Source organism: Simochromis diagramma, unplaced genomic scaffold (genome assembly GCF_900408965.1).
Source record: "Simochromis diagramma unplaced genomic scaffold, fSimDia1.1 OVJJ01000483.1, whole genome shotgun sequence".
Lineage (NCBI taxonomy): Eukaryota > Metazoa > Chordata > Actinopteri > Cichliformes > Cichlidae > Simochromis > Simochromis diagramma.
This window is the reverse complement of record NW_024386835.1, coordinates 4366471-4388856: the sequence shown is the minus strand read 5'-3', so window position 1 is coordinate 4388856 and position 22386 is coordinate 4366471. Positions and strand designations below refer to the sequence as shown.

The 22386-nt window shown below is 39.4% G+C and overlaps 1 protein-coding gene across 1 annotated transcript; it reads right to left on the bottom strand.

Moving 5' to 3' along the window:
- Positions 1–824: 824 nt before the first annotated feature.
- On the bottom strand, positions 825–16770 carry mdfi (MyoD family inhibitor; the record flags this gene model as incomplete). Its single annotated transcript, XM_040028548.1, has 3 exons — positions 825–5299; positions 7369–7722; positions 16590–16770. Coding segments are annotated over 3 exons (789 nt in total), but the record flags the coding sequence as incomplete, so codon positions are not given.
- Between the last annotated feature and the right edge of the window lie 5616 nt (positions 16771–22386).

Below are 22386 nucleotides of genomic sequence, written 5' to 3'. Positions count from 1 at the left end.
TCACCATTCACTCTAGAGTATTTTTATATACAAGACAAGACGGACTGACTGCAAGGTGCCAGGTCCCTTGGCTGCAAAACAAACCCAAGTCATCACACCTCCACCACCATGCTTGACAGTTGGTATGCAGTGTTTGTGCTGATAATGGCAGCCCGTCCAAAGAAGCCATATTTAGAAAGTCTTAGAAAACGACTAAATAAGTGGCTTATTTGGAAGAGGACTGTAGAGTCTGAGATGTTACTCTTGGGTTTCTTGCAATTTCTCTGAACTTTGCATGGTTTAAACATTAGGATGTCTAGTCCTGGGAACATTGTGGCATTATGTTATCAGACACCTGAATGCCCCAGACAAGCAAAATGCCAGCAATCTTCTGGTATTAGAGAGGTGCCCACATTTGCTGATGATTAGTTAATCAAGTGCTTCTGATTCACCCTCTTCATTTTTATGGAAGCAGTAAGGGTGTACTGAGATTTTCATGGGACTGCACAAAGTCCTGTGAAAATGTTCTTTTTCACAGGACTGTAAGCTGAATGGAATCTGAACACAAATGAACAGCTGGACACCGTCAAGTATAATGTAGGCTGATGAGGGAAACTAGTGTGCCTTGCAGTGCGAATGGGAAGAATACAGCTTGACTGGATATTGAATTTTAGTTTTTCAAAACTACTCAGATTATGAACCAGCATTTTTTTTAATGTTAACATAACAAACACACCCAGGCTGCAAGCAGGTTTGAAACCAGAACCTTCTTGCTGTGAGGCAACAGTGCAAATCATCACCCTCATAATCCCACAGTGTGTTCACATGAAGAATGAATAGCAGTGTGGAGTTCACATTGTTTATTCAGTATTAAACAAAAAGTTAAGGCAACGTTCAGAATAGCAACTCAAATAGACATTACATGGGAAAAATGTAAACAAAACAACATTATAGTGGACTACAGTCTACTAACATTTAAGCTGGGATATGGATAACTTTCATACTATTAACAGAGATGGCCAGCCCTTAAATTCAATTTGGAAATTCAATTCTATTCCATTCCCATAATAAGATAAAAAAGCCATAAAAGCCAACAGACATTTCTTTGGTCAATGTGAGTAAAAAAAAAAACCCAAAACAATAATACTGAGTATGAAAATCACTAAAAGCAAACTTGTTTTCTTCCAGTATTACCATAATAGCTTCTCTGAATACAAGGGAAATATTTGAAACGAGATGATGAACTGTTTGATATAAACACATCAGATCCACATCTCAAAACCATCTCTATGTTCTGGAGATTGATCTAAGTGCAAAACTGGCGCTCATCTAGGAACTTTCAACGTCCAGACAGAGAGTGCTCTCCATCACCAGACCAAGTAAACAGCATTTTCAGTACCTCCAGACCATATCCATTTTCTATAAGCTGGGAAACAAAACAAAATAATATGAAATGACTGAATCATAAAATATATTTAAAGAAATTTAACTGAACTGTACAATTTTTTTTTTGTTTTTCAACGCAGACATTAACCTGATTTTTTCTGCATAGTACAACCTGGATTCAAACAAGCTGCACCTTCTTCCTGAGCGTTTATAGTTCACAATTATGTTTTATCTTCTGAAAAGCTTAGGTGAAGCTACTTTTGGAAAAATGTAGAACTCACAAGATAGTGTCAGATGTTAACAGAGTAGAAAAACCTTTGTTGGAGAATTTAAGTTACATAAAATAAGTTAAACGCAACAAGCAAGTTCAGTGAGTTTCCCACACTGAATGAATCCTGGTTTTAAAGGCCTAAAAGATTGCCTGCTTTACACTGGAGTCTGAGCTCAGGGAGAAACTGCAGCAGAGTGCTAAGAGCCTTGAAACTTATAGTCTGGGATTTTGATAAACCATAAATGATTAGAAAAAGCATTTCAAATGGGTTGTCTTTGTTCAAGGCATAAAATTTGATGGTAGGAAACATGAAACTACGTATTCATAATTTTACACATCTTAGCCAAGTAGATTGCATGATAGTAAGGTAAACTAACTGGCAGAATGGATATTACTTGCCAGTAATAGTGATTTGCTAACCTATGGCTGTTGTCATTTATAGCAGTTGATAAAGGATAATTAAAAAAAAACTAAACAAGACATGGGAGAAACACCCTTAAATCATGGGTGTTGACGATGTCCACTAGAGGGCACTCTGCAACTTATGTGTTTGCAACACGTATTTGGAACAAACACAACAACCAGCAGAGTCGGGAAAATCGTAAACGAGCGAATAAATAGCTACATATAACAGATGTTAAGGAAATCCTGTTTTGTGTGCATGGAAGAAAAAACGATATGGGCCGATATATCGGAATATCAGCTTTTTACGTCACGAAATATCAATATCGAGCTTTAAAATCTCATACTGGCTAGGCTCTACGTAGAATAGCCCTTCACTTTTAACAATAGAGTCTGGTGGTACTATTATATTTGTTGACTCTGTAGCAATGCAGGCACATAAATGAAATCTATTCCAGTGGTACAAAACTATTTTTATTATTTATTCTCCATTGTTAACGAACCAGTGTTGTTAAGGAAATGTTAACCTTGCACACACCAGAGATATTTGGTTTAGTCTGGTGACACAGAAGTAGATCCCTAGATGAAGCACCATTATATGAATATCCACTTGGAATATTTTGTAAATAAAAAGAAATAATATTGTTATCACTTCTACACATGCTATAACCTTGGATAATTAGTTTTCCCTTCATAAACCTCTCTGTACTTTAATAATAGCATGTTTTCCAGGGCTCTTTGCGTCAGTTAATCAGAATGTCCCTAAATTTGAATGATATGTCCAGTCAGGTATTAATTAGAGATGCACCAATTGCATCTCTAATTCTCTAATTCTAATTCTGCAATTCTGGGTGGCTGCTGATGCTATTAAAGATTTTTTTGTTTTATTTTAGTTGTTATATATGCCCCCATTTTCTTCCATGGAACAACAGAAATCTTCATCATAAAAAGTATATGTACTGCTTGAACAGTATAAAAGCAACATTTAAAGACCTCCCATGTACCATTAATGACAAGTTTTGACACCTTAGTATATATCAATAAAGACGTAGTTTGATGACCATTAGAATAGTTTCTGGGTTTTTCCAAGGGTAGCTACACAGGCAGAGACCACCCTGACTACGATATGATGCGAACGCAGTCACCTTGTTCTACAAGCAGACCTGAAATATGAGAGAAGCCGCTCAGTTAAGAAAAGAGCTTCAAAGATCACTACTAGTAAGGTTTCAAGGGGTAAGGAGTTAAAACATTTCAGCCCTTCTTCACAATGTCACTGAAAATTTAGTCAGCTGAATACTGATGTCAAAATCAGGCAACTCTTCTTGAGTAATATTTGCTGGCTTCAGAATTTTTTACTTTGCTGTCAGGAAGTTGATTTAAACTGTAGTGTGTTTTCATCATCAGTGTGAGATTGCAACCCTTAAAATAGGGTTTAATCAAACACAGCCACATTAGCCAGGCACATTAGCACTTCTATTTACATGTAATTATAGGTCAAGAAACTGAGTTCCAGTAACAGTAAACTATTTAAAAAAAGGATTTCTCTAACAGTATTTCATCAGAGAAAAGAGAGATTTGTATCAAGTAATTATAAAATGCACAACAGATCTAGATGACATCTCAAGAGGTATTGAGTTGAAGAAGGTATGCGCCGGAGCGCACGAGAGTGCAGGCCTGCTATCAAAAGTGTACCATTCATACTACGAGCACATGGATCTAACTTAGCATAATGTCTTGAGATTTTCACTCAAGGAATTAAATTAGATGTTGAGCAATGTCTGCCTTACAGAGAGCCCGGCAAAACCCGATAACACAGAAATGTGATTTTCACATTAGAGGAGAGATGCAAATATCTTAACTAAAATCTACAAAACAAGGATTAATAGAGATTTGGTAAAGGCAAAGAAACTACTTGAAAATTCAGGCCTTAAGCTAAGCCGAGGCCATTTGTTCACATAGCATGAACGACGGAGGAAAAATGAAACGTATTAAAAAGGAGATGATGCCTTCCAGTCCTTCACCAAATGAGCGAGAATTCATTGAATACAGTCAAAGCCCCTAAAATAAAATGTAAAAGTAAACAAGATGCAAAATATTAAATGAATTTTCACATATTAAAAAAAAAAGACTCCTGCAAATGCTATCAACCATTCGCTCTGTGATGTCTGTTCTGTACAGTACTGATTTAACAGGACTCAAATCTAGGCTGAAGCACAATCTCATGATGATCTCTTTTCACAATAGGTCAGTCAGAGAAAGATGCATATTAACAAAAAAAAGTCACTAATATTGCCACAAGCCACCATTTATGTTTTCTCTGTTTTGTACAATGTAACAAGGACAAAGACAGGGCTGGATTCAACGTTTGACTGTGTGTGTGTCACAAAGGCCAATGTACGCAATCAAACTACCAGACTTTAACCTTGGAAAGGACAGAAGGACAGACTGCGTTTCTACTGAGATCTGAGCATCCATTTTCCCATTATGCTGCTGCTCTTATCTACAGAAACACTAAAATCCGGTTAAATTGAGCCATTTTCTCATTTGCCTTTAGAGGTCATTTTTCATGCTTGGAGAACTCCAGTCATTCAGACGGCACAAGGGGCTCCATTGTAATAATGGCTTGTTCCATGAGGGTCCAGAGTCTGCATAGCCTGGCATACGCTCATAGACCACAACTACAATTCAGTCCACACCATTCACCCAGCTGTGTAGCAATGACCCAACAGCAAAGACAACGAAGTGAAGTTTACTGTGTCATTGCGTGATCAGTAAAGGAAAGAATAAATCACCGGTGACCGATTTCAGCATTAGGTCACAATCTTTCGCCTGTAGGAAACATTGGACATTTTGCGGAGCCTACAAGACCAGCCAATACAGTATGAACCGCAATGTCCAGGGAACAGCGACTGGGTGTAGCACTTCTTATATCTGACAAGACGCTGCTCGAACTTGCTCCTGGGCTTTGTAAAAATGCATAGCAGATATGTTGCGTTGGCTAAGGGCCTCAGGAAGAGAAGCAAAGGCTGCAGCACTCCATGCAGATCTCCAGGCAGTCTGCAGACTCACAGCAGGCGTCGATGATCCCACAGTCCATATCACAGGGCAGGTCACAGTCGCCACATTCCTCGGTGATGCAGCAGCAGCAGAAACACGAGTCCTCTCCCACACAGGAGCCGCATGTGGCACAGTCCAGCATAATGTTGCACAGGGTTAGAAACTCACAAAAGAGACACGCCAAAATACAGTGAACACAGCAGTCTGGAGGGAAAGAGACACACAGAAAGAGTTTCGTCAGCTAAGCCAACTTCAAAAACCGAAGTGATGTGCGATAAACCTGGATCTTAATGGAGGACTGCCGATTGGGAGTTATTAGAGTGACAAGGTTAACAAATTCTGACATTTTCCAGCCTGAAGTTTGTTCTCCTTTCGATTTTGATTAATCCATTTTCAGTTGCCATATACAGTGGGGCAAAAAAGTATTTAGTCAGCCACCGATTGTGCAAGTTCCCCCACTTAAAATGATGACAGAGGTCAGTAATTTGCACCAGAGGTACACTTCAACTGTGAGAGACAGAATGTGAAAAGAAAATCCATGAATTCACATGGTAGGATTTGTAAAGAATTTATTCGTAAATCAGGGTGGAAAATAAGTATTTGGTCACCTCAAACATGGAAAATCTCTGGCTCTCACAGACCTGTAACGTCTTCTGTAAGACGCTTTTCTGTCCCCCACTCGTTACCTGTATGAATGGCACCTGTTTGAACTCATCATCTGTATAAAAGACACCTGTCCACAGCCTCAAACAGTCAGACTCCAAACTCCGCCATGGCCAAGACCAAAGAGCTTTCGAAGGACACCAGGAAAAGTATTGTAGACCTGCACCAGACTGGGAAGAGTGAATCTACAATAGGCAAGCAGCTTGGTGTGAAAAAATCAACTGTGGGAGCAATCATCAGAAAATGGAAGACATACAAGACCACTGATAATCTCCCTTGATCTGGGGCTCCACGCAAGATCTCATCCCGTGGGGTCAAAATGATCATGAGAACGGTGAGCAAAGATCCCAGAACCACACGGGGGGGACCTGGTGAATGACCTGCAGAGAGCTGGGACCAAAGTAACAAAGGTCACCATCAGTAACACACTACAACGGCAGGGAATCAAATCCCGCAGTGCCAGACGTGTTCCGCTGCTGAAGCCAGTGCATGTCCAGGCCCGTCTGAAGTTTGCCAGAGAGCACATGGATGATACAGCAGAGGATTGGGAGAATGCCATGTGGTCAGATGAAACCAAAGTAGAACTTTTTGGTATAAACTCAACTCGTCGTGTTTGGAGGAAGAAGAATACTGAGTTGCATCCCAAGAACACCATACCTACTGTGAAGCATGGGGGTGGAAACATCATGCTATGGGGCTGTTTTTCTGCCAAGGGGACAGGACGACTGATCCGTGTTAAGGACAGAATGAATGGGGCCATGTATCGTGAGATTTTGAGCCAAAACCTCCTTCCATCAGTGAGAACTTTGAAGATGAAACGAGGCTGGGTCTTCCAACATGACAATGATCCAAAACACACCGCCCGGGCAACAAAGGCGTGGCTCCGTAAGAAGCATTTGAAAGTCCTGGAGTGGCCTAGCCAGTCTCCAGACCTCAACCCCATAGAAAATCTGTGGCGGGAGCTGAAAGTCCGTGTTGCTCGGCGACAGCCCCAAAACATCACTGCTCTCGAGAAGATCTGCATGGAGGAATGGGCCAAAATACCAGCTACTGTGTGTGCAAACCTGGTAAAGACCTATAGTAAACGTTTGACCTCTGTTATTGCCAACAAAGGTTATGTTACAAAGTATTGAGTTGTATTTTTGTTATTGACCAAATACTTATTTTCCACCCTGATTTACGAATAAATTCTTTACAAATCCTACCATGTGGATTCATGGATTTTTTTTTCACATTCTGTCTCTCACAGTTGAAGTGTACCTCTGGTGCAAATTACTGACCTCTGTCATCATTTTAGGTGGGGGAACTTGCACAATCGGTGGCTGACTAAATACTTTTTTGCCCCACTGTACAGCAGGTTAACATTTATACATGCAATTTACATTACAGATTATAATAGGTGAGAAGTACTGAACTCAATCAATTACCTTTTTTGATGACTTTTTTAGTTAAAATGTATTGCCACAGGGAAAATATGCTAGGGGAAAACACAAGTCTGCTCTTCTATTATGAACGGCCAATTGGGGGAAAAAACAAAGCAAAAGTGAACTTTGCTATCACTCCCTCCCTCTCCTCCTGCTCCAGTCTCTGTGTCAGCATCGGTATCTCACCGTCCTGTGCCTCTGTGGGAATCTGGGAGCTGTTGCTCTTGGAGCTGCTCTTGCTTCTCTTGCTGCTCTGTGAGTTGATGGAAGGGTTGGACCGCAATTTCTTGGTGTGTTTGGGTCCCGCTGAAGAAGATGAGGAGGTGGATGAGCCGCCTCTCGGTAGGGAGCCCAGCTTAGGATTCCTGACCCCATTGGACTGGAGTACATGCGTGTGAGGTGTGTGCGTGTGATTCGGACAGTGTGTGTGAGGGGAGCGTGTGTGTGCGTGGTTCTTGGCTTCACTGCGTATCTGGCTGCTGGGCTGTGACCGACATGGCTGGGTGTGGTGGATGGGCGTGGATCTGGCTGCCGGTTGAGCTAGGGATTAACAAAAGTATATCCATTAACAGCAGGCTCACATAAACTTTATTTTAAATGAATATCATTTCAAATCAGTGCAGTTCAGTAAAGATCAGTGTTGCTGTACTTATGATTTTATGTGCTCAATCATTTGGCTGGACAAAGAAACATTGATCTTCATTTCATACGTCACCTAACAAGGATCAAATCTAAAAACTTCAGAAAAAAAATCCATAAAATTCTACAGCATTTATACAAACGGGATGGAACTATTTATGTTATCTGTTGGTTGTGAGGAGTCTTTTGTGTGTAATGAACCTGTTCTGTGTGAAGCTCTGAGACTTGTCTTAATGTCCGGGCAGATGCGGTGTCATCGAGAGGGAGGTTTCGGGAAATTGAGTCCAATTACAGAGTCCACCCTAAAGGAAACTGCTCATGGGAAGCACTATGTATTTACTGAGCTGAACCCTGAACTTACTTGTCTAGACTCTTTCACAACTAGAAAGAAAGAATGAAGAGTTTGACAGACAAAGAGAGGAGTTTGTCTCTAGGTAGAAACACCTCCAAAACTTCAGCATGTGATATTTTCTGCAAACATACTTTTGTTCCAAGATAAACCGTACCTAAAACGCTCAAGCATTATTCACAAGTGTTAAATTTTGCTCAGTAATTTGTATATTTTACCACCAAGTGTTATGGAGTATTAACAATTCAGCTAGAAAGTAGAGGGGCAGAAAAGCTCAGTTTCACTGCCAAAGCAAGCACACATACTCTGAAAATGAAATTATGGAAGCCTGTTTAAAAAAAAGAATAAATCATGTTAGTATTTAATACGATTCTGTAGATATAGCTCTACATTTCTTCCTTACCTAAAACCATGTGCAGTGAAAAGGTGTGGTAAGAATGAATGTGGCGTAAAAGACCAAAGAAAAGTCTAACACACACACACACACACACACACACACACACACACACACACACACAGACAGAGTGATCTGTAACTATGAGACATGTCTGGAACATGGAAACTGTGTGTTCGATAAGCACTCAGAGACAGATAACCCAACTAGGCATGTTATGATTGGCTGGTGGCTGTGGTCACAAAACCAATCTGTGTTATTAAAGATTCTTTCATTCAGCGTTTTTATAACTTTGCTCCAGATGTTTGGCAGACTGCAGGGCCAGAGTATGTGAATATGTACGTGCACAAGTCTGTTGACATGATCGCATGTGCAGGGCCAGTATGATGAAGCCATACTTTCTTCTCTAAAGTATGTCAAAAGTCTTCCATGTTATTCTCTTTTTTTTCCTCTTTTCCCTTTTGTGTGAGAAATTCGTACTGCCCTCTGTGTTCACCCCTTCTCCCTTTCACTCTCTGCGTATTGTCACTCACTTTTAGCCTTTTTGCACAATACTCTATTGTAACACTCTGACCCTAGCAGAATTTATGTTGGAAAGCGAAGAAGAGGGTTAGTCAAACTGTAGCGGTACTGTGCACAGTTTTTCACTTTCCTCTTTAGTTTCTGAGAAAATCATATGTCCTGTGAGTTTGTGGTGCGTGAGTGTGCCTGTGCGAACAAAGTACATAGGTGGATTTGGCAGAGAGGGGGACGTGGAGTGAGGACTGTCTCGAAACAGAGCTTGAGGTTAGGCTCATACACACATATATGCATACAAGAACACGTGTGAACACACACTCATGAACACACACAGAAAAAAAACAAGGTCTCTTTGTCTGTGATCAAGAAAGTTAGTTAGAAAGATGAAGTGAAAATAAAATAGGTCGCTGCTTGTACATTTTTGGATCAGGAGGATGCATGGGTGTGACACATAAACACAATGATTCAGCTTTAGAGGGAGCTGGGAGCTGGTTAAAAATAACAGCAAATAAAGAGCCAAATGATTGCGGGATTAACATGATGAGACTGGGAAACCACAGTGTGTGCATGTATGGCACGTACACAGCCGCGTTGGCCACTGGGGGTCCTGCAACCTCTAGTATGATATGTGCATGCGCAGGTCTATCGGTGCCGAGTATGAGTCACCCTCGGATGAATGCAGCAGCACGCTGCCATTTACACACCCTCCACCTCTTCCTCCTGTCCTGGCGGTTCTCAGCTACCCTGTACTTACACACCTCCCTCCTAGAGCGTTGAGAGTTGCTCTCTCTCTATACTTATCCTTTGCTGGAATGAGTCAACGGAGCGACTGTGAATTCTGTCTGTCTCTGTTCTAGCTGCTCTGTCCCACTGTGTCCTGTAAAACTATAACATTTCTCATCAAACTAAATACTTAACCCGAATACAGCCTTAACAGCACGTGAAGAAAAGATGCATGCAGGATGAGCCTCCTGACTCCTAAATCCATATGCAAGCTTTTGTGCACTATTAAGCCAACAAGCTTAGCAGAGTAATCTAGATGTCAGAGTATTTTCTGATAACTGAGAACGTTAAACTTTATATTCTAAATGAAAACAGTACATTTGGATTGCTTCAGGTTTTTCCCCAGTAAACATCTATATGTATGCAGTTAATTATGAAAATCCAGAATGATCTGTACTGCATAACATACATGGAAACAAATCAGTTTCTCATCATCTGTGTCTGTGCATTTGAAAACAAAGTGCATGTAATGTCCCCCAGCTCCCATATTCCCTCCCTTCTGAGTTTTTTTTCCTTCATAGTTTGATTGTTTTAAAAAGCTGGCCAATAAGTGCGAAGTACTAAAACTGTAAGAATTGGAAAATGATAAGCGAGTGTTGTAAAGTGCTATTTAAAACAGTTTTCAATGAGACTTCCCCACATTTTTGGCTGCTATACAGAGCTGTAACCAGCATTACAGTGTTAATGAGGCTTGTTTAGTTGCACCCACTCACTATGGTGAAAAGTAATGTGAGAGTTCAGTCAGAGGCACAAGACTGGTGACTCAACATGAGGTGTGTGCAGGATAAAAGTGTGACTCAGTTTTGGCCACAAGGTTCAAACTGCTGTCATTTTAAATAAAAAAATATTTGTTCTTAAGAATCTTGAAACTTATCATTTTATCCTTGTTTCCATGCAGTTTTAAAATATTGTCACTAAATTCACCCATAACTGGAATATACTGTACAAACCATTCTGAGGCGTTATCCCTGTTACTATAAGTATGGTTGTTTAAATTAGTGTGGATAAGCCTGAAAACTTTGATGGATTTCTTATAGTGTTGTTGCTACTATTCATAAAATTAGATTTGAACACAGCATCACAGAAACCAAATTTCTGCAAAAGACAGATTTAAAGATTTCTTGCAGTTATGTTAAAACCAGTGTTGAAAAAACAATTCTGAAAATATACTTTTGCAAGCAACCAATTACTTCTTACTGTAAGAGCTAGCTAAGCTATCAAATGGAGGAGTCTGGTTTGCTTAACTTAGCTTCTTACAATTATTTGAAAAACACAGCATTCTATGAAATCATGTGAAAAACTAAGTACACTCTTACTATTAGGAATATATGAAGAGATTAAGAGTGTAAGTAGCAACCGTGTGCCAAGTGATCATCTGCAAAAAGTGAGCGCCTCTCTGAAAGTTTTGGCAGCTGTTGAAGTCAGTGACAGTGCAATTAGAAGAAGACTGAACAAGTTTGGTTTGTATTAAAAGGTTGTCAGAGTAAAAGAAGATTGAAGGGCAGAGAAAAACCAAAGTGAAAATGTTTGGCCATAATGCACAGCACCACATTTGGTGAAAACCAAACACAGCATATCAGTGTAATCACCTCACATCACCCGTCAAGCACAGTGGTGGAGGGGTTATGATTTGGGCTGTTCTGCAGCCACAGGATCTGGACATTTTGACTCAATGAGTTGACCATAAAATCGTCTGTTTATCAAAATAATGTAGAGTCAAATGTGAGGTCAAATTTCAGAAAGCTAAAGCTTGGCTTAAATCGGGTCATGTAGCAGGACAATGATCCCAAGCACATCAACAAAACTACAGCAAAATGGCTGAAAAAGAAAAGAATCAAGGTGTTGCAATTGCCTCGTCAAAGTCCAGACTTAAACCCAAGAGAGCTGTGCATAAATGAATGCCCGGAAATCTCACTGAACTGTAGCAATGTTGTAAAGAGTGTTTCAAAATTCTTCCACAACAATGTGAGACACTGGTAGTCACACAGAAAATGATTACTTCAAGTTATTGTTGTTGGAGGTGGTTGTACAAGCTGCTGAATTATGGGGTGCAATTTTCACAAAACGCACACTGTGGCAACTAATTAAAATGCTCTACACCTCTAAGTATTTAGGAAAGCCAGCGCAAGATCAAAACAATCTCTCACAAAGCTAAATGATTACAAGTTGACTTTGTGTCTGCACACATTTGCAGAAGCTTTTCTATACCACAAAAAACAACAGCAAAGTCTGACTTGCAACTTGCCAAGTACAGTCCTATATTGCGTTTTTTGCACTGAAAGATGAAATATGACATTTGGAAACAAATGCAACATTTGACTCATTTGTGTGTTTTTCAACAGACAACACAGTGTGCAAATCACAAATTCAAGAAGGAGGCTAGGTCTGAATTTGAAACCAAAGCCAGTCAACATGCAAGTATAATATAATACACAACAGCATTAATTACTTGACCTGAGTTACCAGCCAAACACTTTGTTGACACATGACCCCTGTGACATCTCATAACTGAATTGCCATCCGTCACCTTGTCACCATGCTATGTGCATATTTACAAATGACTAAAAAGAGATGGCAAAGAAAGGGTAAGGTGAAAGAGAATCTAGTCACAAAAAACAGAGAGGGAAAACAGTTTGAGCCCAGTGACTGGTCTTTAATTAAAAGCAACGTCACAGCACTGTTAGATTTCCCGACAACAACACGTTGCACACTCCTCCCCTTTGATGACAAGATAATAACAAACAGCTCTGCTCTGGGTCGCCTTTTTTCTCATATACATTCATCTCACACAGTGAAGATGCTGCAAAATAATAAAGATAAGGAAATGGAAGTATGAGAAATATTTCTTCAGTCGTGTCGCTGATTAGGCTACGCGTTTTATTGTTTCCAGTACCAGTGAGTGTAAGCAGGAACAGCTGTGAACACGTGTGTCCTGCTGTGACCGTGACGTCAAAGACAGTGGTGTTTCATGACATCAGTGACTGAAGTGTGTGTCTGAGGGAGCTTGGGAAGGTGTGTGTGTGTGTGTGTGTGTGTGTGTGTGTGTGTGTGTGTGTGTGTGTGTGTGTGTGTGTGTGTGTTCCACTTAAACCATAACACACTCAGATATGTCTGCAGATCTCTTGGCACTTTGTTCTCAGCCGGCTTGCCCAGGGCCAGACACATAATGAAACTGTGATGTCATCACCGGGAGACAGAACATACGAGCTGTGGATTTTTCTGTTTATGCTTCTGTTTCTTCACGCCGTCGCTCCCAAACACTCTGATGCACACGCAGACATATACGCAGATGTCACACAGCCATGATCTCACCACAGACCTGAGTCACAGCTACTTTATGAGGTCTACATGCTCATTATGAAGCCAGATACACAGATGATTGATTGACTGTTTGCAGACCATATTTAAACTGCATTCATACTGATAGAGGCCATCAGACGTATAATTATGCAGACAAGCAGACATAAGCTGTCAGTATTCACCTGAGTGAGGGATAAAGTTTAGAAACTAGTATTGTTTCCTTTGTGGTCATTGTGTGATTGTGTAAGTTTTAAATGGAGAAAGCTATGGATGAAGGCAATGAGGATGAGTCCATGGAAGCAGATTTTGTTTAAGCCCACTATAGTTACATAACTCACTCTGTGCAGCAAATGGAGCTGGTGGGTTTCACGGTTTTTACTGGCAAATAAAGCAGAAGGAAAGAGACAGGGAAAGACAGACAAACTTCTAGGGCTTCCAGTTCAGGTCTGAAAATAGACGCACACAGCAGACAGGACAGGTAGAGGCAAAAAATAGTCCAAGACAGCAGACATTCACACACCTACTCAGTTCAAAACAAACTCTGTTAACCTACTTATAGGTTTCCTGCCTGAAATCTGAAATACTCTTTATATAGTTAGAAAAGTAGGATGAGACAGCATTGTGTGTTCGTGTTTGTCACAGATATTGGCCCTGGATTCCAGGAAATGCGCTCAGAGTTTTCTGACTATGCTCAACCCCCACCTTCTCACCCCCGAATTCCTCCTTTCATTCATCATATACTCATCACCATTCTTTTCTTTAGACAAATTGAGACTCATGCTTTTTAGGTACGTTTGGGAGTGTTTTTACTGTGAAATTTGACCTAATAACATATAACATATTAGAAATAGTTTAGAAGTTAAGCCGAGAATGTTGTAATTTCAAAACAGAGTAAAGGCAATAAAAATAAATGCCATTTGGTAATGACAGCAAAATTGTGCAATCTTTGGCTTTGACACAGAGAGTTTGAGCTACTGCACAGCATGGAAAGTAAAAGCAGCTCCTTTGTGCAGACAGAAAATCACTAGACTAGTAATAGGAGGGAGGAAAATGGGTTTTGGTGCTAACTGTGTGACTTTGTATAGAGAATTGTTAGGTGTTGTGCTACTAGTCACCAGCAAATGAGCAAATTGATACTGAGGGCTGTGCATACACCCAGTGTAGAATGTGATGACTGGACAGCTGGAGAGGTTAGGAAGTAGTTTAGACTTGTAGGGCGTAAATAAAGCAAACACAATAACCTCTCCTCTTGCAATTTTCTTTCTTCAGTGCTATTGCCAAATAGCCATTTTATTTTACAGCAGTGAAAAATGTTACTGGCATCAGTAGACCTGTTTCACGGGTCGAATTAAACAGCACCAACAAAGACATTAAAACTGAAATCTGGATTTGCGTTGCAGCAATAATAAAACAGACAAATAAATCACACTGACTTTTTTTAAAACGATTCAAATCTACCATAACCCCAAACAGTATGTTGTGTTGTTAAATCTATTTTCCTGGATGAGAACTGATATAGGAATATGAGAATATTTATTTTGTTTAATATTTCAATTTTATGTACCCTCCAACTTAAATCTTGTCCCACAAGCCTAAACTAAAGATGATGAGGATGACAGCTCGAGCAAGCAAATGGATAAATGGTGGAAGAATGCCATATGTGAATTTGTCTCTAATTGCCACATTTCATTAACTTTGCATGCAGTTGCACCTACTCTTAAATGTGTGTTTGTTGACCAAGTTATAAATCCAAAGAAGCCGAAACACTGGCTTCTTTTAATCTCATCCAAGTACGCTTAACTCAGACAGGCTCAGGTGACTCTCATTTCAAAACTTAGGTGTGATTCATGAAGATATGCGACCTGTAGCACAGTGAGACTGGTTATGTTTCCTCAAAATACAACAAAAGAGATGAGTCATTGCAGGATCGTTTTGATGCCTTGGGCGAGATCAGGATAGTTGTTAAAGAAGAGTCTTTGCATGCCATGTTGCATTTGTTGTCTCTCTCAAACCAGCATAGCAAGCAGTATGACATTATCTGATCATTCCCTATCATTGTGTGTATCATGCACACACACCACAACAATCATTGCAAGCAATTTTAAGCTATTAGTGCAGACTATTGCGACAAGACAAATAAAAAAATAAAGAAAAAGAAATTTAAATCAATCCACCAGCTTAGAATGTAAGTGAAAAGTGAAGAGATGCATTAAGTTGGGGGAAAAAAAGAAATTTGTATGACACTGAGGTGGTAACAAAGCATACTCCGTCGCATTACCTTTTAATTTTGTGTATATATATTTAGCTTGTTGTGTACTATAGTAATATATGTGCTTTTACAATGTATTTGAATTGCTGCTAGAACAGTGTAATTTCCAATATCCACCTTCACTATATAATGATCTCTATGCCATGGGCCTGCTCTGTGCATCATGGATGAGTTTAGTGGGGAGAGGCAACAAATAAGCTGTACCTATAGAGGGAATATGAAAGATTAAGTCAGCTTCTGCTACCAAAAACTTGGGCTAATGCAGATGTACTTGCCCTCTTTCTAATGGCCAGTAGCGGGAGTCTCTTCTGTTTGGAAGAAGAAGTCTTACTGCATAGATGTCTTTGAGAAAATTAGTTTGCTGCTAACTTGATTTATGACCTCTGTAAACACTTTCTTGAAACGTTTATTGTGTTTAACATCATCTCTAACAAAACATGATTTTCATTTTGTTTATTATAATCCCCATTTGAGCAAACCAGATGCAGGGCTTGTTCGTAATGCAGTGTAGCTACATTACGATTCACAAGATGCTACTAAACATGTGGATTTGACCATGTGGATCAGTCAAATTCCCTCCTTGCTTTTTAGGCCTTTAAAAAAAAAACCAAAGATGGTGACAGCTGGGGCTACAGAGCAGGTGATTACAGAATTACATGAAATCTATGTCATTTGACTCCTCTTGTTTTGACTAACTCAAAGTTGAATATTAATAATAATAAAAACCTAAAAAAAGAAGAAGAAGAAAAACTAACTTAAGAAAAGTTGCTGTCATGCGACTATTTTTATTACGGTGATATTCTAACAAACCTGGGGAAGGATTAAAATGTAGGAAAGTGAAAGAAAAGAGTAAAAGGTGTTTCATTTTGAGTGTTCAGACTTGGGTGCACACTTGGTTGTATGGGGAAAAAAAAAATCAGAAAGCTAACCTACTTAGCTGACAGATGTGGATGTAGATATTTCTGTCTGCGTGTATGATTACCTGACCTATTTCTTGAGGGTGTGCAAATGTGTTTGTTAAAGGTCAGGACAATGTGACTCATCAAACCAGTGATCAGTAATGGAAAAAAAGTCTCACTGGTCTCTCAAGTGTGCGAGTGTGTCCCGATGTGTGAATGTGTATGCATGTGTGTTTGTGAGGGTGCTTTACTCACATGTGATACTCTTGTAAGGTGCTGTAAGCGCCAAATCTGGATGGCTGGTGCCGGAGCTGCAGTTGTCGCCATCATTGCCTTGCAACCGTTCCGGGGTGCCATTTAACCTCAATATGAGGGGCTCAGTGTAGGTGTGGGCCACATCTGCAAAACACACAGGTACACAGACACACACACGAACAAGTTAAAGAAAACGTCTAAAAACAGATCTCAGTGTTTTAGATTTACTGTATGTTATGTGCTGAGTAGCTGGGTGGACTTTTATGAATGTATGAATGTTTATGCTTGAACAGATTCCCAGTTTTGTTTCCTATTATCAAAAATAACCAGCAAGCTGTTTCCCCACTTGTGGTAAACTTGCCTACTCTGTTGTCATTTCCCATCCACCAGCACCTAATTAATTTTAACAGAGTAGTTCTGCTGACTTCAACAAAGCAAAAGATTTTGTCTATGTGTTGGTGTGTGCTCTCTCTGTCCTAAACTTGCATCTGGAAGTAGTTAAATCCAAACCCTTGTGACTGTTTAGGGGTCCATGTGTATGCTTGTGAAACCTGAAATCTTTGTGGGTCTATATGTGTGTGCATGTCTCTTTTTGCAAGCCAGTGTCTGTTGAACACATAAGAGTGCATGCACACAATATATATGCAGTAAATACATGTCTGGGTGTTTTATATGTTCAAAGGTACCATGCAGTCCTCTAATGAAGCTGTTATTATACAAACACACACATGCACTCATATGCACACCATACACACACAAAACACAGAGGCCTTCAAAGTGAGGCAGGCCTCTGAGAGGTGAAGACTCATTCCTGGGCAAATGGGAGCCAGCTGGGCTTGATAAACACACACATACACGTACACACATACAAACCAAACCACGTCCTGTGCATGGACTCAACACTTCCCGGCTCTGTTTATTTACTCTATCCACTCTCCCTCACTCCTCTATCTGTTCTCTCTTTCCTGTCCCCAGCCTCTCGGGTTCACATTCCCTTTTGACGCAGATACATTCCTGTGCATTTCTGGCATAATTCTATGGATCCATTCTCATTTTTATGGCTGAACTTTTATACAGTCTGTCCAGTAAAGACCGTATAAATGTAATATTCAAATAAATAAGCAAGCCACAGGCTTTAAGCAAACTGAGTAATTATACAAAACAAGAAAGACAACCCAAATAAACAAAAAAAAATTTTTTTGCAAGAGCTGTGTAATTTTTTAGAGTATACATAGATGGTCGTGAGATAGGTTTCTCCAATATATGCTGCAATTTACTGATAGCTGTGCAGTAGGACGAGAAGGAGAAAAGATATAGTTATCAAGGTGAAGCCATAAACAGCAGCAAGCAAATCATTGGGTGATTTAGCTAAATGAAAAAAAATCAAAATACAAATCAATGCACATGACAGTAAATGTAATTACTAAACTAAGAAGCAATGACATTTGCATTTCTTAAGATGTCATTTCTAGTAACATGCATGATTAAAATTAGGTCTAGGCTACAATACTGTTAGCTGTTCCACCTAAACATATGAAAACAACATGATGGGATTTCACAACTTGAATAAATATGTTTATTCATTTGAAAAAATGTTGTAGAGTTGCACAATAATTGCATTTTAATGACAATCTTAAGGTCAAATGTCTTTTGGTTTTCACACACACTAATTTGTCTTTTGTCCTATTATTTATTACTGTTAACACAGTTTTTGGGGTTCTGCATTGTCGGTCAGATAAAATATCAGACTGTTATTTTTCTTAAATAGGTTTTAAAAATTTTATATAAAAGAAAAACTTTCTGCAATAATCATTGTAATTCCACGTTTAAAGCTACTAAACTTTGAAATATATAAATTGTAATATTAACTACAGACATCTATATAGCTTGATCACTATGAGCACTGCTATGTCTGTCACATCTGACAAAAATAAAACTAAGTCCATATAATATACACGACGAAAAAGAGGCCGTCAAAAGTATTATGATTTATTTTATGTTAGAATTTATTTATTTATTTATTTTTTACATTGATCTGTTGGTGATTAGTCTTTTGGAAATGTTGCAATGACAAACCTATTGATCAGCCACAACTTTAAAACCATGAAATGTCCTGTGGTGTCTGGCACTTTCAGGACATTGGCAGCAGATCCTTTGGGTCCTGTGGGTTGTGGCCTCAGCGGCCTGTTCTGCAACCCGTGGATGTTGATGGGTCTGGGATCTGGGGAACGTCAGTATTTGGGCTCTTTGTTGTGTTCCTCGCGCCATTCCTATGTAGTTTTTAGACGCTTTGCCCTGAGGCCATTGGGCTCTTTAGCATGGAGCATGAAAATATGTTACTTGAGCTAACCTTGATGAAAAGGCCTAGTGTTTTAAGCCTTGCGTGATTTTCTTGCAAAGGTTTGCGTGTGTTTGTATACCTGTGCATATGTATATATTTGTGTCTCTCAAGGGCGTTTTGTATGTGTGGGTATTTTTGTGTGGGAGACCATGTGAACAGGAGCTGAGGAGACGGGAAATACTTCCTGCTTTTCTCTTCTATTTGATAGCGGTACACAAAACTCACAACCCATACAAACACACTTAAAACACTTACCGTACACTCCAATAATACCTTCCTGCCTCTCACACTCACTCTCATCACACATACTTTTATCTCTGCCATGTGGAAGCAATTTTTCCAAGACCCATATTTTGTCCATTAGACTCAATCAGTCTGCTCAGATATGAAAACCACTAGTTAGAACAGCTGTCCTGACACCAAATGTCTGATTTAGAGGTAACTGTGTGTTGTAGTCGACATGTATCACTGGCAAGCAGTACATGTCTATGTACTATGCATGCAATAACCCACCTTTATATATTTATCAAATACCTTAAATAACACTCAGTGCTGAAACTCAGTAAATAGTAAATTAGAAGCAAATAAAAAAAAACAAAAAAACAGTATGTGTAACTTCAGGAGGCTAATCATAAAGTCATTGAACATTGTGTTTCATATTCCTATAATCAATGATAACGCTATCACTCAAAATTGCAAGTAACATATAATCATCTATTGTTCTACACAACTGGTATCAATTTTATAAAATGTTTGAGAATGGATTGTAAAAAAAATAATAAGACACCATATGCTGGTAGGCAACAACTGAGTCTGATAACTTTAGACAGCTGGCAAGTTTTTAAAAATATTGAGATCAGTATTATAGTTTATTTTTTAAAAAGGGCATTTATCAGTTCAAGTCATTGTGTTTCTCGTTTTTCCTCATTCTTTGGAAATTGCTTTTGGGGCCAATTACCACAGTCACACAAAGCACAGAAAAAAACCCTTCTGAAAACTAAAAGTCAGTCTTATTTGAGTCCCCAGTAAGAATCCAATTGAAATACAGAATTTGCTAAAACTAAAACAACTTTGCAGCAAAAGTCTACAGAATACCGCAGACACTGTTGGAAAAACCCCATAATGGCTTAAAAACAAAACAAAAAAAACAATAAAAGTGGGATAGGCTCCATTCGCGAGTTGCAGATGGGACACATACAAACAGTGTGAATATGAAACTATGGTTAATAAATATAATTTTTTGAAAAATAAATAAAGAGTTTGCTGATGCTAACGTTCAAACTTTTATCAAAAGAAATTCCAATCGTTATTGTTAATGATCGACTTTAAAACAATATCGGGTTTGAACTCTGAAGCAGGGCACGTCAGAAAAAGGGAGCACCCCAAGCCGTTTGATCATATGATCTTATGTACTCTTGAATCCTTCACTACAGTTTGTCTTTGTTTTTTGACTGTGGGGTAGCAAGGGTTAAAAGTGTATGGGACTTTTGACTTAGCTAGTCAAAGCGTTCCCTTTGTAAATGTTCGAACCCACGATTGTTGGATCGAAACACATTCCCACAAACCCTCAGTGCCATCCAAGCAGGCCATCAACCAATTTTGCGTTGGCATAAGGATCAAAACACCTAACCGCTCGACCTCAGAGCCAGTTCTGAGAACCGTGAAAGATGAGCCTCTAATTAAAATCAGACCAGACCAATCAAGAGCCAGTGAGGAGATACGACTATGTGTTTACACTTGTGGGTATTTGTTTGTGAAAGCTTGACTATATACCTGTGTATATTTCTGTATTTGCAAGTTCATGTGGGTTTGTAGTTTGGTATATGTACACGTGTCGGTGGCCCTGAAGGGGCGATTCAGAGCAATTTTAGTCTCCTTGTAAACAAACAGTTAACCATTAAACCAAAAACATATGGATCCCATAGGGTAATGATTAGCATAAACACAACACACACAGACACTATTTACATGAACTTGAAAATGATGTGATATCCTGAATTACCTGAAGGGAAGCATTTCCTGCTGTTCCTCCTGGGGATGGAGTGTGTTGGTTTATAGAGAACAGAGGGCTGAGCTGAGTTTACCTGCTTCCTTTCAAACTATCTCAACACCGTTTCTACAGCTCCACTATGACATCTTTAAAAACGCAAATGTCTAATGTGTATGCAAAAGGAGGTCTCTTAGGCCCTGTGGCAAAGACAGTGTGCCTGGAATGTTTTCAGACACTTTCAAGGTTTCCATGTTATGCTATATTCCAGACGCCTTTTTAAAATGGATTACATTCATTTATTCATCCATGTAAACCCACAAAGACAAAACAAGAACAAATTTGAAATGTTTTGTTAATTCATTTTCAGACCAAAATCGTTGATAAACACCTGGTGTATCCTACCATAATCAATTGTCTTTGAGATGCTTCTACAACTTGACTTGAATCCAGTGTTTAATTAAAATAATCTACACACACACACAGCTATGGGTATTAGGGCTCACTGTTGATGGTGTGTCAGAGTGAAAACCAAGCCATGAGCTTAAAAAATGAGAACCACCAACAGGATGAGTTTAACAGTCTTCTATAATCTGACCAAAGTGAGTTACTGGGGATGGGCAGCCTTGGTCAGGCAGGCTCAAACAAACACTGTGGTCTTTTTCTGGAGTTGGCAGAACCTTAGAGAAGAACACGGCGCAGTACTCCAACAGCAAAGGCCTGACAGAAGCGGTTACTCACTAGCAGGCACATGACAGCATGCTGGGAGTTTGACATTTTAACCACATTTAGACCAAGAACTCTGGTCTGATGAGACATAAATTAAACCATGCCACAAAACAGATACTTGGCATCACTTCATTAATACCATCTGCACAGTAAAATGTGGTGATTGCAGTATCAGGAACTGGGAGGTTAATATAGATAGAGAAAAAATCCTGAGTTGAAAACCTTTTCAAGTGTGGTCATGACTCCAGGATTGGAGCTATTTCTCTAGCAGCTCCATTCCCACAGGGTCAGATACAGGAAATCTTTCATACCTTATGTAACAACTCTCTACAATGCAACGAAGGTTATCTTATTTTGTATCAGACTGAGGCAAAAGCTACTTTTCAACAAGACAAAGACCTGAGGCATGCTACTACAAAACATATGAGTGATTCTGCAAAAGGCCTAGAGTGTCCTAACCTGGCCACAGTAGAGTATCTAAGAAGAGACCTAAAAAAGGGTGTGGGCAAGCTTTCCCTATCTAAACATTAAGGAGCCTTGAAAAGAAAGAAGTAGCAGCAAGCTTAAAGGATAATGCCAAAGAAGACTCAAGGCTGTAATAGCTACCAAAGGTGCAATAAGTATAGGTCAAGGGTCTTAAAATTGTGTGAATGGTATAAGTTAGGCTCTTAGTTTTAGTACATGAATTAAATATTCAAAATGTTTTGTCATAGTAAAGTACTGTGAGTGCAACTCAGAAA